Source organism: Coffea eugenioides, chromosome 3 (assembly GCF_003713205.1).
Source record: "Coffea eugenioides isolate CCC68of chromosome 3, Ceug_1.0, whole genome shotgun sequence".
Taxonomy (NCBI): Eukaryota; Viridiplantae; Streptophyta; class Magnoliopsida; order Gentianales; family Rubiaceae; genus Coffea; species Coffea eugenioides.
This window is the reverse complement of record NC_040037.1, coordinates 36,564,204-36,581,727: the sequence shown is the minus strand read 5'-3', so window position 1 is coordinate 36,581,727 and position 17,524 is coordinate 36,564,204. Positions and strand designations below refer to the sequence as shown.

The 17,524-nt window shown below is 33.0% G+C and overlaps 2 protein-coding genes across 3 annotated transcripts; one reads left to right on the top strand and one right to left on the bottom strand.

The window, feature by feature from the left end:
- The first annotated feature begins 11,147 nt into the window (after positions 1-11,147).
- Positions 11,148-13,714, top strand: LOC113765202 (PP2A regulatory subunit TAP46-like). 2 transcript variants are annotated; one of them, XM_027309295.1, is made up of 5 exons: positions 11,148-11,362; positions 11,444-11,515; positions 12,278-12,558; positions 12,685-12,934; positions 13,237-13,714. In XM_027309295.1, the coding sequence occupies exons 2-4, from the start codon at positions 11,462-11,464 to the stop codon at positions 12,926-12,928; spliced, it is 579 nt and encodes a 192-aa protein (XP_027165096.1). In that variant the 5' UTR covers positions 11,148-11,362; positions 11,444-11,461; the 3' UTR covers positions 12,929-12,934; positions 13,237-13,714. The 2 variants fall into 2 exon arrangements, with proteins under 2 accessions (XP_027165096.1, XP_027165095.1); XM_027309294.1 differs by lacking the exon at positions 13,237-13,714 and having other exon boundaries at positions 11,149-11,362; positions 12,685-13,154.
- Positions 13,715-15,206: 1,492 nt separating this feature from the next.
- On the bottom strand, positions 15,207-17,089 carry LOC113765089 (phytolongin Phyl2.2-like). The gene has a single exon (XM_027309144.1). The coding sequence runs from the start codon at positions 16,536-16,538 to the stop codon at positions 15,744-15,746; it is 795 nt and encodes a 264-aa protein (XP_027164945.1). The 5' UTR covers positions 16,539-17,089; the 3' UTR covers positions 15,207-15,743.
- Positions 17,090-17,524: the final 435 nt, after the last annotated feature.

Here is a 17,524-nt window from a genome sequence, read left to right as displayed (position 1 = left end):
TCAGACGTTGTTGTGAAGAGAGGAAAGATTGAGATGAATTTTTTATTGAGTGGGTTTCACAGGAAGCTAGAAATCATGGGGAATTTAATTTTTCCCTATGAACTTTTAAGGGTAAAGCTGTCATATTGTAAAAGTAAACTTTAAAAAGTCTTCTTCTTTTCCTACCATTTCAGCCGAATTTTGGGTGGAAAAATACTTCTAAAATTCATAGTCAGCAAATTTTTTGTATTGCTTTGGAAGCTCCTTGTCTTTGAACTTCACTTTAGAAGTAATAGATTTTCCCAAAGAAGTTATGGCTAGATGGAGTTCACAATGCTTTAGAAAAGTGTACTACTTCATTTAGCTTCCTAAAGCAAGAAAATCCAGATGACAGAGATAATAAATAATATGTACCAATTAAGTACCTGAATTAATCGTCTAAAATGGGATTCGATTCTATAAAGAAAAAACAAAAGGAAAGTTCAATTTTTATACAATGGAAAATACTGCTCGACAAGCTAATTTGTTTGGTGAGGGTAGAAGAATTATGGTGATTCCCTAGTTCAGATATGCTTTATTATGATGTTGAAGGTTAATTTTTACTTATATCTGTATAATAATTTTTATCAAATACATTAGTCCCATCGTATAGACAAATCATTTGGATGGGTTGTTATAGTTGATCGAACAAGTATGATCAAGAAAGTATTAAACCCTACCATCGTTACCCAGTTGGCTATAAATCCACTCAACTTTATATGTAACATTTATCAAATTTCTTGAGGGAATGAAGAGAAAGAAGGATGATGAGAAATGAAGCTTTGTTTGGATTTGTCATTTTTTTAAAAATAAGTTTTTCAAATACAATATTACAGTAATACATAATAACTCAAAAAAACATCTCATTTATACAATATATCAAATATTTCAAAAAATTTTATGGTAAAAAGTTTTCAAATACATTGATATAGTAAATTTTTTCAAAAATACCTTTAAAAACAGATAATCTAAACAGAGCGGAAATGTGTAGGAAGCCACTTGTGGAACAAGAGAACAAAATCTTTATCATTATTTGTTATGATTTTTTCTCTTGTACTCTAATTATCAAGTAGTGACAAAAAAGGAAAAAAAAAAAAACTTTCCAATATACTTTGATCCACTCAAATTCAACATGTTAGGACTCGCCCACGTGAAAATCTTCGTAAAGGCCTAACCCAAGCTACCCTGCATCTTGGCCTTAACTTCTTAGCATTTTCCCAGCTTTGATTTCACATTTCTTTTTCTTCGAAAAAATATTAATGTCCTGTTGTTTCCTTGTTTGTGGCCACCCAGAATATTTGTAAGGCCATTGCTATTTCTCTAACAAAAGTATGGTTACTTGAAGGCTTTCTATGCACCAAGTATATTATTCACTATTCGAGTTGTGAATTTGATTTGTTAGTCTACAGTATTATTTTTTAAGTTCATTTTTGTTGCTGTTAGTTTTAAGTGTGTATAGTGCATTTTTTTGTGAAGATTTGGCATTAAGTTTGTATTGATAAACTTCTTGGTTTTTATCGTTGAGTTTGAAGACTCATTCCTATCCAAACAAACCAAATTATTGGTTTGTAATGTTCGGCTGTTCGCTACAAAATTCCATTATCTTGTGCATTTTAAGATCCAATATTTCGATTGCTACCTCTAGAATCACTAAATTTCTTGAAATATATATATATATGTTCTGATTATACAATATCACTATTGGGGCTAAAACAAATCTTTAACTAGGCAACTAATGGATGTTTATCAAAGTTAACTTTCTTCAATTTGTGCACAGTTGATTAATAAGATTTGAAAAAAGAGTAACTTATGAAATTCTAAATAGGTATCAAAAGCTTCTATTACCAAGTTTATGGCTGATCAGGTACTCGGCACCTAACCCTGAAAAGACCAGTTTAAATTCACTACCTGCGCCGGCATTGGAGTAGACTTAACACTTAAACCAAATGCAAAAACCGCAAAAAGGGTGACATTCATTCTATAATTAGTACCACTAGGCAACTATCATTATAGTACTAGTGCAAATATGTTGCAAACAACAAATGTATTTAGATAGGAGATTATTTGGAATAACACTATAGTACATTTTATAATATGATATATGTAAAATAAAAAAAGACGTTAAAAATTGTGTTATGATGCGATCTAAATAATATCTGAATTTTTTTTGGCAAAATAGCAATTACAACTTTAATTATTAAGTGTAGTGCAAAATAAATTTTCTGGTATCCTATCACTATGAGTCTGAATCTTCTTAGACTACACTGTAATAAGTTCGGGAGAAGAAAAAAAATTTCTCATTCTGCGTGAATTGTTCTTCACCTTTGGTTACAGTAGGAACTGAATTACTCCTGTTATTACTTCTAAGGTACAGTTATGGCATTGCTACTGTAATTGTTATGTGCAATATATCACAAATGAGTAAGTGTATGAAAAACAAGAAATATAATGTCCCAGAAATTAATTTTTCCACTAGCTAAACTATCACCGTGCGTTTGAGGGTATTATTTCGTAAAAATTATGCATGCAAATCATTCCATAGTGTATCATGTATTATACTGGATAATTTAAAATTAATCTCTAGAAAACCCGTTTAGGAGGTCTACTTTTTTCAACTTTTTTTACATCTTCAAATCCTTGGCACCTCCAAAACAGTTAATTAAGAAGAAGTGTGCCCTAACATTAAAAAAGTCTTTTAAGGTAGGTAATTGTAAAAGAACTGACAGCTTTAGATTTAAACACTTTTAGTTTATTTGTTGTATGAATTAATCGGTATCTAAAATAATAATGGACTTTCTTTGAGAGATATGCATCATAATCTCTCATCCTATAGGATTGGGAGATATTATTGACGAGGAATAACCCTTTAAGATTATTGAAATTGTATAATGATTCAAATAATCAAGTAAGAGATCAAGACTAACTTATTGTGTGACGCGTTCTACTCACTCTTGTTTTGATTAAGCATCAAATAATGGATTTTATCTGATCTAAGTATGCAAAAAGCACAATCAAGACTCTTTTAAACAGCTAATATGTGTGAAATTTTAGATTTCATTCATTAGCAATTGTGGAAATTCATTGTGACAAAAGGAATTCCTTCATATACCCCAAGTGAATGTACCCGTAATATGAAGAATTATCAATGAAGAGAAGATTACCTGGTCTTGGAGCAAAAAGATGGGAAAGAATAGCTTCTCTATTTTCTCTCTAGCAGTGTCAACGTTGCTGTGAAGAGAAGGAAGAGTGAGATGAAATTTTTGATTGAATGGGGTTTCATAGGAAGCTAGAAGTCAGCGGGTTGTCTGTGGATTGTAATTTTTAAAAGAAAATTGTTACATTTTTCGAGGGTGTGGAATGGAACCGGACAACTTGCAACTTTGAATGTGTGAGAAAGAGTTGACGTAGCAGTAGATGAAACCAAAAGTCCACTAATTGGCGGTGATTTTTAACCTTCTTATTTATTCGCATTTTAATAATTTGAATACGAAAGAAGAAAAGGTTCCCGACAAGCATATCAATTATCATGTGATAGACAGCAAAGGCGATGAATTCTTTAATTTGCTAATTCTACCTCTATATAAGTAATCTATATATTGTCGCGGATGCTGCTGAAATGCGCTAATGCACATGCGTCCACACAAAGTTGTCATATATATATATATATATACACGAGTCAGACACGACAAAACTCATCTCTGTTTGGGAAGCTAGAAGCAGTGTTTTGAAAATCGAACCGGACCGGCCGGTTCGACCGGTTGAACCGCGAACCGGCCATGGCACCGGTCCGGTTCAATGCTAGGTTTGACTTTGCCAAGAAACCCGTCAAAAATCGGTCGGACCGTGAAACCGCTGGACCGGATTTGAACCGGTCATTTCTGGTTTTCAAGTTTTTTTTTTTTTTTTTTTTTTTTTTTTGCAAAATGCAGTTATCAATATTTGAACTCAAGACCTTTGTAATAGAAGACCAAATGTAGTAACTGTTGCACCATCACATCTTATTAGTTTTTTTATATAACTTATTTATATAAAAACAAACACTCATATTTCTTTTGTTTCATTTTCCTTATAAAATCTCATCCCTCTCATGGCTCTTTTTTTTTTTTAAATCTCCAACTCTTCTCTCTCTCTCTCTCTTTCATCTTTTCTTTTGCCACTCATTTTTTAATCAAACCTCTTTATTTTTAATTTATTGATGTTTTCTTCCATCTTTTAATTTTATTTTTGTCCATTAAATTAACAAAAGTTAAAAAAGAATTATTTTTCTTTAACCCAATTTATTTAATGCCACAACCACTCACTTTTATCTCATTTTTTGTTTCTCATCAAATTTGCATTTCTATTTTCGATTATCTTGATTTCCTTCGAACTCCAAACTTTCTTTTTAAAATTGCAATATCTAAATTTCAAAACGTAAATTAAAATTAAAATTCACAATGTCTAAATTCTCATAGACGTGAATTTTGTATAAATTCAAATATTGTGATATTTTTGGATTGGATTTAAGATTTTTTTGATAGATATAATTGAAATTGAGATAAAATTTATTTGTTTTTAACTTATAATTTTAAAAAATTATTTTTAAAAATCCAAGTTATTCGAAAATAGTAAACTTTTCATCATATAAAGTATTAAATTATCCATTACATGTCTTATTTTGTGCATATATATATTTATATAAATTATTTTTTAAAAAATTCATTGAACCGAGGTTGAACCGGTCCAACCGATTGAACCTCGACCCTTTCACTTCACCGGTTCAATTAACGGTCCGGTTTTAAAAACATTGGCTAGAAGTCAAGGGGGAATTTACTTTTCCCTAGGAACTTTTTAAGGGTAAAGCTGTCACATTGTAAAAGTCTTCTCCTTTCCCTGCCATTTCAGCCGAGTTTTGGGTGGAAAACATTTAAAGTTGGCCTTAGGAGGGAAACGAAATCTGCCTAATTCTTTCGTAAACTTTCCCACGGTTTCTTCCAAACGATAGAAATTTAAAGGGCAAAAAATCTTGACAGTCTCTAAACTATTGATCGGATCATATTTTAGTCATCAAACTATTTTTCGTCAATAATTGGCCACTAAATAATTTAATCAGTAAACTTGTGATCATTTGATCGATAATTGCTCTTAATCTATGAAATTAACAGTTAATATGTGAAATAGGTCGCGTAGTTGCTGGATAAAATTGCCCCGCACTTTATCATGTGTACTGTTAATTTCACATATTAAAAGCAATTATTGACCAAAAAATCACGGGCTTACTGATTAAGTTGTTTAGTGGTTAATTACTGATAAAAAATAGTTTGATGGCCAAAATATGATCTGATCAATAGTTTATTGGCCGTTGAGGTTTTTTACCCAAATTTAAAAGTATCTGACCAAAACCTTTCTTTTTTGACCGCTTCTTGTCTAGGGTGCAAATGAATCGAATCAAGCCGAGTTTTTGCTTAATCGAACCGAACTTTAAGTTAATTTTACTAAATTCGAACTCGACCTCGACCTCGACGAACTCAAAATGTCAAACTCGAACTCAAACTTTTAAACATAAAAAATAATAATTATTTAAATTTTAAAAATGAATAAAATAATAATTTTTTAATAAATAATAAAATATTAGAGATATATATGTAATTTTACTATTACAATAAAAAAATAAAAAATATATATATATATATAATTGAGCTCACGAGCCGCTCGTGAGCTAATGAGTTTAATATTTTTTAACTCGAGTTCGAATTGACCAAACTTGAGTGAAGCTCAATCGCGAGCGGCTCGATTCGTGTTTAACCCTATTCTTGCCTCCCAAATGCGCTATTAGTTTTTTCCCAAAGAAAGAAAGAAAAATGTTTTTGACTCAGAATTACTTTCTCTAAATTTTACAAAGGCCTTAAAAGAAATTTTAGAAGTCAACACTTAATTATAATTTTTACAAAATAATAAATTTAATAACGATGATGACTTGAGACAATAGCTTACCAGGCATTCAAATTTACTTTTTCATTCTAGATGCCGAACTTAGGAGGTGTTTGAACAGTCATTTTCGGCCAAAAAATTACTACGTTTTCCATGAACACATTTCTCTATCACTTTTTTACCTCACATACCAGTTACAGTAATTTTTCTACAAAAAATCCAGAAAAATGTAATCTAAACACAACCTTAATTTTTCATATGATCGAAATTTGAAATGTCACTCTATACATACCCCTAAATTGAAAATAAAAGTTAGAAAATATATTACAAATACAATAGCAACCAAAAGAAATTACTAAAGGACAAGATCTACTCTATTTTCCAAACTAATAGATGTTTGGCAATTGTGCACAAAGTATACAAAATCAATAAGAAAATGTCCCATATAGAGCTTCATTTTCAACAATCTACATGATTTTTAATTAAATTCTCGAGAATTGTATTGAAACATAAGTAGATTAGTGCACAAAGAAGAAGAAGTTTAAGGTAGCCAAACAGCCTTTTTTTTATGTGTCACATCAGCAGTTATAATAAGTGAAACAACGTAATTTTGTATTAGACAGAAAAATGAACACAAAATATTGGACAGAGGATCCCGTCCCCGGGCTAATCTGACTACATATTGATGATTGTTAATAGTCGCTGTGTCCGCCACACATCTTCGAACGACGACGACCTTATAGAGTTTGGAATCGATTAGTGTTGTCTATATTTTGGTGTAAACAATAGTGCTATTTTGCTTCTATTACAAATATGTTTTTAATCACACTTTTGTATTCTAAATCATTTTTTACCTAAAAATTAATATAAAAACTATCTTAAATAATATTCTATCCAAACAGATCAAAAAGTGCTATTCATTTTTTATTTGGTCCTCTATTTTTTTTATTTACTGAGTTTTTTATTATAACAAAAAGAACTTAACAATAAATAAAACGTTTAACTTTTATTTATCAAGTAAAAATGCTTGTCAATGTTAACGTCAATTTGCATGGTCGAAGTGTCGGAATTGAAGCAATTAACTGTGATCCACTAAAGAGATGCTTCCGAAAAAAAAAAAAAAACTATGATCCGCTGAAGAGAAGCGCATAAAGGTTTTTATGAAATTCTTTTTTGTCACAACAATAATATTCATATAACATTATTCTAACTAAATCAAATGGGTGTCCTAACACTTTTTTAAATTTTTTTTTTTACTACATGTGAAATTCAAATTCCTGACCTATAGTTTAAAAAGGCACCTAATCCTTTTTCTTTTTTTTGTGGCTACTGAACTTCTTTTTGTGGTTAAATTTTTTATGGAATTCGAGCATTTGCTTTTGTGGGTTCTTCCGGACCAAAAAATCTGTCCGATTGATCTATACTAAAGGCTTCTTTTTTTTTGAAGGATAATAAATGCTTGCTCGGCTCCCGCTGGAAATCTGCCACCTATCTCAATATTATAATGCAACTGGCCCTTTTACTGTTAAACAACATTTATAATAAGCACTTGCTGCACTTGCTCATAAATATTTACCACCCTAAATGTATTCCACGTGATAGAGAGAAAAGGCAGTGAATTCTTTACTTTTCTTGCATTTGTCTTGTTTATTTCTTACTTATTCCGTACTCGTTCAAAATTAACTGGGATCTTTTCTTTTATTTGGATTGGATTGAAGTTGGCACCTACTGTAGATGAAAAAGTAAGGGTGAAGCTGTTATATTGTAAAAGTTAACTTTAAAAAGTCTTCTTCTACACATTCACCCAATTTTCTATATAACGTTAATCAAATTTCTTGACAGATTCAAGAAAAAGAAGGATGATCATAAATGAAACATGTAGGAAGCTACTCATAAAATAAAGGGACAGTACCCTTATCATTATTTGTTATACTAATTTTTTCTGTTGTACTCTAATTATGAAGTAGCGACAAAAAAGAAAAAAAAAAAAAGAACATTCTAGTATACTTAGCTTCATTCAAATTCACCAAATAGGCCTATCTATGTCTCTTCCCCATGTGAAAAGCTTCCTAACGGGCTAACCCAAACTACCATGCATCTTCTCCTTAGCATCTTAGCATTTTCCCAGCTTTGATTTCACGCTTCTTTGGGGAAAAAAAAAAAACGTTCTTTTGTTTCCTTGTTTATGGCGGCCCGAAATATTTGTAAGACCACTTCTATTTCTTTAACTTAGTATTGAAACTTCCGACCATACATTTGCAAATAAATAACGATCTAAAATACTACTAATTCCATCATTGTATGATTGTTCTACCATTTTATCCATGATTCTTTAATGACCTTTTTTTTAATGACTGTTTATACCAATGATTGCAAATTGTTGCATTTTTTTTTTTTGCAGATTAGGCATTAAATTTCTGGTGACAAACATTTCCTTGGTTTTTATCATTGAGTTTTAGGACTCATAGATATCATGGTACCGTTGGGCTATTCACTACAAAATTCCATTAGCTTGTGCATTTTAAAATCCAATATTTCTATTAGTACCTTCTAGAATCACTAAATTTTTAGCTAATTAAGCAGTATCATTATTGGGGCTAAAACATATCTTCAACTAGGCTACTGATAGATGTTCATCAAATTTAAATTTCTTCAATTTGTGCACAGTTGATTAATAAAATCTGAAAAAAGAGTAAGTTATGAAATTCTGAATATGACTGTTCAAGCTCTTCTACTACCATGTTTATGGCTGTTCAAGCTCTTGGCATCTAACCCTGAAAAACAATTCACTACCTGGGCTGGCATTGGAATAGAATTACACTCGTTGGTTGTTTGGTAATTGTCTCTGCCCTCTTTCGGTGAGTAGAGAGACTTACAAAAGTGCATTTGCAAAAAAGTAGGATTCGATAAAGAAAAAATGAAGCTTGCCTTTCGGCTGGTGACCACCGTCAACCTCTAAAGGTTTGGTGGGGTGAGAGGTCAAGGTTTCGAGCCTTGTCTCCCACCAATTGCCACATAATGGCTCTTCTAAAAAATTCAAATGGATGCGTAGTGCACTCGTTTGGTCCATCACACTAATTGTCACATAATGGCTCTTCTAAAAAATCCAGACGGGTGTGTAGTGCACCCGTTTGGTCCGATGGTGATTCAGTTCCTATCTGTTCCCCATAGGCCTAGTTGAGTCTTCCCATAAATAGATTAGGATAGAATAGAATATAGATAAAAATAGCGAGGAATGATAAAAAAAATAAAGAAAAAATGAAGCAGAAAACGGAAGGTGTGAAATACTTGACTAAAGCAAAGCATTGCACAATGCAAAACAGGATGTTCTTTTCCTTTATCAATCTATCCATTTGTTTTTCATTTTTGTGGCAGCCAGTTCATTATTATCTCAGATGGACTGAGTCAATGCCCCAAAGTCTAAAGCAATAATTCACTCGGACCAATTCAATAATGCACTCTTGGTGGGATTGAAAAAGGAACTTACAATGATAGTCCCTCGGTTCTTACAACAATAGATCCAATTAGTAACCAAAAAACAAAAGAAAAGAAACTATGGATTGAAATTGGCATGCTGGAAGTGCATATGAACTTTCACCTGTAGGCTCTGGGTAGATGCATGCAATCAGTTGTGAGTGGATATTGTTAAATGGTTTGTGGTGCGCACAGAGCAGGAGTAATTTTTACATATAAAAAAAATATATGAGAAGAGGAAGAGAATAAATACTCAATAATTTATTTACTCAAAACTTAATAGTAATAAATACTAAGTCGTAATCTTTCGCTCACGACAATTCACAAATCTTAGTTATGAAATTTTCTCTCAAGTCTAATCTCTAGATTCAACTCAACTCTCCACTTCAATTAATAACCTACTAGACTGGTAGTATTTATAAACTCTAAAACAAATATAATTGTAAACCAAAACTTATTTGAAATTTGATTTGAGATTTTCTAATTTTTACCAATGAGGTTTTCAACCAGTGTTTTGAAAACCGGATCGGACCTGCTGGTTCGACTGGTTGAACCGCTAACCAGCCATGGCACCGGTCCGATTCAATGCTAGAGTTGGCTTTGCCAGAGAACCGGTCAAAAACCGGTTGAACCGCGAAAACCGACGAACCGGATTTGAACCGGTGGTTTCCGGTTTTCAAGTTTTCCCTTTTTTTTTTTTTTTTTGTTTTGCAAAATGCAGTTATCAAGATTCGAACTCAAAACCTTTGTAATAGAAGACCAATGTAGTAATCGTTGCATCGTTACATCTAATTAGTTTTTTTGATAACTTATTTATATAAAACAAATACTCATATTTTTTTTTGTTTCATTTTTTTTTTACAAAATCTCATCCTCTCATGGCTCTTTCTTTTTAACCTTCAACTCTCTCTCTCTCTCTCTCTCTCATCTTTTCTTTTGTCACTCCTTTTTTAATCAAACCTCTTTATTTTAAATTTATTGATGTTTTCTTCCATCTTTTAATTTTGTTTTTGTTCATTAAATTTTAAAAAAAGTTAAAAAAGAATTATTTTTCTTTAACCCAAATTATTTAATGCCACAACCACTCACTTTTATCTCATTTTTTGTTTCTTATCAAATTTGCATTTCTATTTTCGATTCTCTTGACTTCCTTTGAACTCCAAACTTCCTTTTTTAAATTGCAATCTCTAAATTCCGAAACATAAATTAAAATTTTAGTTCACAATGTCTAAATTCTCATAGACGTGAATTTTGTATAATTTAAAATATTGTGATATTTTTGGATTGGATTTAAGATTTTTTGGGTAGATATAATTGAAATTGAGATGAAATTTATTTGTTTTAAATTATAATTTAAAAAATTTATTTTTAAAAATCCAAGTTATTCGAAAATAGTAAACTTTTCATCATATAAAGTATTAAATTATCCATTATATGTCTTATTTTGTGCATATATATTTTTATATAAATTATTTTTTAAAAAAATTCATTGAAAGGGGGTTGAACCGGTCCGACCGGTTGAATCTCGACCCTTTCACTTTACTGGTTCAAATAACGGTCCGGTTTTTAAAACATTGTTTTCAACATCACCATTTCTTTCCTTTAGTTTTTCAGCACTAACAACTACATCAACTTTAGCAGTATCACAACTTTCAATTAATTTGTCCATCTCACAATTTATTTCAACTAAATCTATCACTTGATTTTTCTCTTCAAAAAAATTCTGGTAAGCTACTCTCTTTTTTTCTTACTCAATCTGGACACTTGTCGTGGAGTGTTTACTTTTTGTCTCGGATGAAACAGGATTTTTCCTTCCCCCTTTGTAGTTTGTCTTTAAATTGTGTTGCAAATTTTTTAAGTAAATTCAATTCCTTGTTTAATGTTTTGGCTTCCCCTATTTTAAACCTTAAGGTCCTTTTTGCAGGCTTGGCTTACTACCATCTCATTGGCCCTCTGCAAGGTTGGTTGGTGGTTTAGTAGCCTCAGAATTTTTGTATGATCAGTTTCCATCTCTTTGATATCTTTTATAATTTTATAATAGGCTTTTGATCTGCTGGAAATGCTTAAGAAGGAGGAAGAAATGCTATCTGCCATTAACGAGAAGAAGTTACAGGTATTAATGTTTTCTTCTTTAGGAAATATCTGGAACATAATTTTCACACTTCTTGTCTGAATACTTTAATTTTGAGATGTCCCTCAATCATATTTGAATGGGGACGCTCATTCTGAGATCACATATTTGCATCTTGGGTATTTGATGTTATTAAGTATGGTGTGTGATTGTTCTTTTTCTTGGATAACAATCATATTCGTATCAGCAATGTGCTCAAACACCTCCTTGTCTGGGGATATGTGCCCCCCCTCAGCAACATTTCCTTAGTTATGACATGATAAAGATCAATTTTGTACTAGGTTATGATAAAGCATTAATTAGTTCCACATTATGTATAATGTGTCTAATCGCCCATCATAAGTCATAAAAAAGTAGCAGATGCACACTTGGCAGTAATGAGGGTCGTCACCTCTTTTAGAATGATTCCTCACATGGTCCTTTTGTGTTGCTTGTGGACTTAATTGGGGGAGTGGTGGATTGGCATATGCTAATTCTTTCAATCAATAGGGGGTGATGACTTCAAATGATTGCCAGATAAATGGCAATTCATAAAACTACAGGAGCTTAAGATGTTATTTACTTCTGTATCTTATTTCTTCTTCTTTGGTTGCTTTTGTTTCTTTGGATCTTTTGTTTTCCTTAAAAGGCTTATCTGTTAATTGTTCTTCTCAGTTTTATTTTTTCAGTGTGTTGGTAACGTGTTCTTTAGAAATTTCCCTTGTTGAATGCTCCATTTTGAAGCCTGCTTTGTGATTTTTATAGGAAGGGGACGGGGAAGTTTCACCAGCTATTCTTGATGAACGCGCTAAGAAAGCTGAGGCTTGGCATCGTGATGCAGCTTCTCGGGCTAGATTCACAAAACCAGCTGCCCCCATCACATGTGCTACTTTTGCTCAGGATGTTATCGAAGGAAGAAAGAGGGTTTCAGATGCCCATGAGCACAAACATCAGCCAATGATATTTGGACCAGCAAGTCTTGTTGCCAAAAACCCAACAAGTGAGCGGGAAAGGCTTGCTGCACAAGTTTTCCAGCCTCATTACAGGTAAAATTTTATTGTGCAACTAAATGAAATGAAGGGTTGTATGCCCAGTATTAAAAGTACATCAGGAAGCTCAAAGGAAATAAAATGCTAATCATAATGTGTCGCTTTTTTTTTTTTTTCATATAGGCTGCCAACCATGAGCATCGAGGAAGCTGGGCTAAAGGAGATGGAGATCATGAACAAATGGCAGGAGAGAAATGCGAAGCTTATGGAAGAAGCCAATTCATCATGGTATAAGGACAAGTTAAGACCTGGTGAAGATGAGGAGGAGGACGATGATGCAGCTCAAGAAAAGGCAAGGCAGTGGGATGACTGGAAAGATGATAACCCACGTGGTGCTGGCAACAAGAAGCTAACCCCTTGCGGTTAATATAAGGTGGTTTTATGGCTGTCCCTGTTTTCTTTGTTTACCAATAAGCTACTTTTTTAGGCAAGTCTTGACACCAATTGAACATCTGTAATAATTTTGTTCATCAATTTGAATTCATTCTCTTGTATATAACAATGAGATTATTTACATGTTGATGGAGATTTTTGTAACAGTAGTGTCCTGTATTTTAAAGATCAATGCATAAGTCTCGGTTGGCTTCTCTTGAGTTCTTGCAATTGTTCAATTCCATTCTAATTTCTTGCCTCTTTTTTGATGATTTTTATGAAATGTGTTGTCACCTTGTACAGAGTGAGATTTTACATCATCCCTGATGCAGCCAACAGCTAATCTCCAAGGGTTAGAAGTCCTGGCACTGGAACACATTTTCATCTTGAAGTTATTCTAATTTGGTTTTTCTATAGTTTTTAAGTCTTTTTATGGAATATTTTGGATCGTAGGAGATATCTGTGCGATGGTTGGATTTTAACTAGGAGTACTTTTTATATTAGTTCCAAAGGCAGGATGGGACTGTAGCTCGTTTTAACGAGTTGTAGGTTTGGAGTCGGCGTCAGTTCACGGTAGGCTTTCTTGATTCTTTGCTATTGCTACTTGATTATCGTGTCTCAGTCTTCTCTAAATTTCCATCTACTGCCTACGTATTTGTTAACCGTCCTTAGTCTGTTGCTTCAGTCTGTTTCTTTGTTGTTGATGCTATTAGAGTATTCGTTGGGAATTTTGTAAAAGATTCTTGTGAAAAATGAAGTATAAGATTTCACTTTAGCACTAGTTTGGTGTGAACCTTTAGGTGTAATTTATCAAATTGATTAAATCTAAAATAATAGCATACCCTTCATATGATCCGCAGGCTTTCTTGTTTCTTCCTTCTGGTTTGTTTACGGTAGCTTATTAGTAATGTGGATGCCATGCCCTTGTAGGTTGTTGCTATGCACACTCGGGGGCTGGCAGTCCATATTATGACGTTAATTTTTTCCATGAAAATATGTCTGTTTGGATCCTTCAATTTTTCAAAAACTAGTTTTTTAAATAGTATAAAAATTTTTAAAAAGTACTCTAAAAGGTACTCTAAAAAATAGTCTACATTTTTTTTAATATTTAAAAAATATTTCAAAATATATTTTAAAAACACTACTACTCTTAAATATTTCAAAATATTTTCTAAAAATATCCTAAAATATATTCTAAAAACTCTGCTATAATAAAATTTTTAAAAATATTCCCAAAAACAGCTAATCCAAACGAAACCGGCCAACTCTGTTTGAGGGTATTTTTAAAAAATTTTACTATAGCAGTGTTAAAAATTTTACTGTAGTAGTCAAGAATATCTGTTTTTTGACTTGTTTGACAAACCTTTGTTCATTTTTTCATTTACCCGTTTGGTTACAACAATCCAAACATTTGCATTCTGAAACGCCTAACAAGCTTGATCTTCAGTCATATTTAGAGATTAAGTTAAATACTGAATTGGGTCTGGAAAGAGCAAGACGAAGTTTATTTGTTATCAACACAACACAATTTTGAGAAAAATGACTATCAACTCACTTTTGGATTTGATATGGAACGAAACAAAGGAAAGCCAATACATATTGTTGGAAAGCAGATTATAAGGAAAGAAGAGAACAGAAACTACTACTAATTGTTAAGCACCTTTCCTCCATCTCCTACCCTTTTCCACCATCAGCATTAATCCGAACACAAATACCCGATTCCTCCTATTCCTATCTTTTCTCTTGATTCCATCAAATCAAATGTTTGGTATTTCTGAAACCACAATGGCATCGTCAATCAGATTCAAAAGAAACTTCAACAAATATATTAGTTAAGCATAGATTCAGTTAAGGGACACTGATTCTGACTAATCCTGGTTCTAAAAATAGAATACCACAGTATTGCAGAAAATATTCACACTTCTGAAACGCAAATGTTCTTGATATAGTGAAAGCAGTTTCTGATTGGTATATAGGACATGCTTTCACAGCGTTGTCCGTTTGGATTAGCTGTTCTTGGGAATGTTTTTGAAAAACTTTGCTGTAGCAGAGTTTTTAGAGTATATTTTGAAATATTTTTAAAAAATATTTTGAAATATTTTTTATTGCCACTTTATTATGAGATATTTGGTAAAATTTTAAAATAATTTAAAATTATTTTTAAATTATTTTTTAGAGTACTTTGTTGTAACTTTTATTGTATTTGAAAAACTAGTTTTTGAAAAACATTCCAAAAACAGGAGATCCAAACAGAGCCGACACGTCGATTCTCATCTGAGAACTTCTTGCTTGTCATTGTCATTTAACAAACTTGTGGCTTTCTGATTCAAGTCCATACAGGAAATGATGTATAGATTTCATTACAAGCAACCATACCGCAATCTAATGCACAAATGCGAAGACGTCCATAAAGAAAACTACATTTGTACCATGCAAGTATCTCAAGTATAGGCACATACACATTACAACATGCACAAGAGAATATACGGATTCATATCTGCATACTAAAGACAGATAAAAATTAAAGAGTTTATGAATTTCAAAAAAGAAATCCAAATGCAATACCAGCTTGAGCTTGAGCTTGAACATTTGAACCACAGCAACAAGAGACAGAGATTATAATTACAGCTGACTCTGCCAAAATAGTCTGCCAAACATCTCGGCTAAAAAGTTCCTTGATCCGCTTTTATTGAAGCCCAAATTCCTTCGTCCACTTCGTAGTAAAGCAATCAAGACAGATGGGAACATCAATATAGATGAAAAAACATCCAATTCATAATCAGGATTGCTTCCAAATGAAGATTCCATTTTCACGCATCAACGCATTTGAAACCCCCACAAATGCACAACCATACAACAAACAAGATAGTACAAATGATCAAGTCCATTGACAACACCACCCAAACATGCTTTTTCCAGACTACCTTAGCCTTCTGTTGTCCCAATTCCCCAGAATGCAGTCCATTCTTGTGCATCACCACTGTAAACTCCCTGCTCAATCCAGCTGCTGCCCCCTCATCCGGAGAGGCATCTTTGGCATTTGCAGCAGAGCCACCCATACAATCACCTAACCAAAACTTCTTCTTTTTCTTCATCAAGCTCTTGGCAGTGCCCAACAACGGCCTCCCAACGGGCCCTCCTCTGGAGGAATCCATGCTTCCGTTCCAGCCAAGACTAAGTTTCAACCCTGAATTAGGAGAATGGATCCCCCCCATATCTGCATCTGCGGTCAACAGATGATGAAAAACAGGGCTAAATTCGCCCTGAAAACAGTGAGAAGACAACTTCTGCAACCTTTTCTTAGCAGAACTGCTTCCAGCAACCTCATTGAAGGCGTCCTTGACACTCTTCAGAAAAGCCAACCCTTCGGAGTTCTCAAGATTTTCATCAAATATGGCAAAATAAGCAAAAGGATCTTCAATAAAGAATGTGTAGGTCCTGTTGCGGACCGTATGGGTGAAAACAGAATGCAAAGGTGGCGTTTTTTCAAGGCATTTGATCGCTAAGGAACCAAGATCAGCATCCTTTGAATTGAACTCAGCAAGAATTGTGGTGCCTTTTGCAACGCAAGCGTAATATACCAGATTTGGATCCGAAATCATCATAGTCTCCGAATAACATCAAAGCGACTCGAACCCAGATCGGTATTCATCCGAAAAAAAAAGAAAATAATAGAGAAAAAGTCAAGGTTAAGAAAACGAAAATAAAAAGGCTTTTTCTATAATACACGTAAAGGTCAACCAATCAGATCACTTTAACCAATGAGGGCTAACGTGGGGCGGTGAATTGGAAGATGCGAAATAGAAATAGTTACAGAGATTGATGACAACAACAAAGGAGATTAGATAGAGGGATATTTTGAAAAAAAAAAATGTTAGGGTTTGGAGGGACAAGGGAGGAGAATGGAGGGGGAGGGGTTATTCTCTAGACGGATAAGCTGTATTAAGCTATCGGAAAAGAGATTGGAGAAGAAGTAAGAACCACCTCACTTAAACCAGCTGCTGTTTTTGCATCATCAAAGAATGCAAAAGAGATCAGGAGTGGAGGAAGATGCTTCCATCCTTCCTACCTTCTTTCCCTTCCCTTCCCCCAGCCCTTCTCTCAATTTTCAAGGCTGGAACTTGGAAGACTAGGCCTAGAATCTTGGAAAGTCTCTAATAATTTTCTGCTATTTTCTTTCCATCAAATTTACATTTTTAACCAAGTTCACCCGAATGATAGATAGCACTTCCATTTCTTTAACCAAGTTCACCCGATTTATTGTCACTACGTGGCGCTTTAACTACTTTAATTCATTCATAACAAAAAATCCATGTTATTGTCTTGTCTGTTTGTTGGCTAGTGATATTGTGAAAATTCAAATTTTAATTTCATATAATTTTTTTGATAATATATCAAATTTTCCTTTTTCTAGTTAAATTAAATATAATCACATTTTGAGATAATCATGGCATTTTACCAAAAATTATGAGTGTTTGGATAGTGAAATTATCCCAAATATTATTTCGTTTGCATCATAAACACATTTCCCAACCCACCTTTTTATATTCTCAAACACCTTTTTATCTCACATACATTACATCATAAAAAA

Coding starts and splice junctions, on each gene's coding strand:
- LOC113765089 (XM_027309144.1), bottom strand. CDS start 16,538: ATGATGATTTCGGATCCAAATCTGGTATATTACGCTTGCGTTGCAAAA.
- LOC113765202 (XM_027309295.1), top strand. CDS start 11,462: ATGCTTAAGAAGGAGGAAGAAATGCTATCTGCCATTAACGAGAAGAAG. Junction 11,516..12,277: donor TTAACGAGAAGAAGTTACAG/GTATTAATGTTT, acceptor TGATTTTTATAG/GAAGGGGACGGGGAAGTTTC. Junction 12,559..12,684: donor GTTTTCCAGCCTCATTACAG/GTAAAATTTTAT, acceptor TTTTTCATATAG/GCTGCCAACCATGAGCATCG.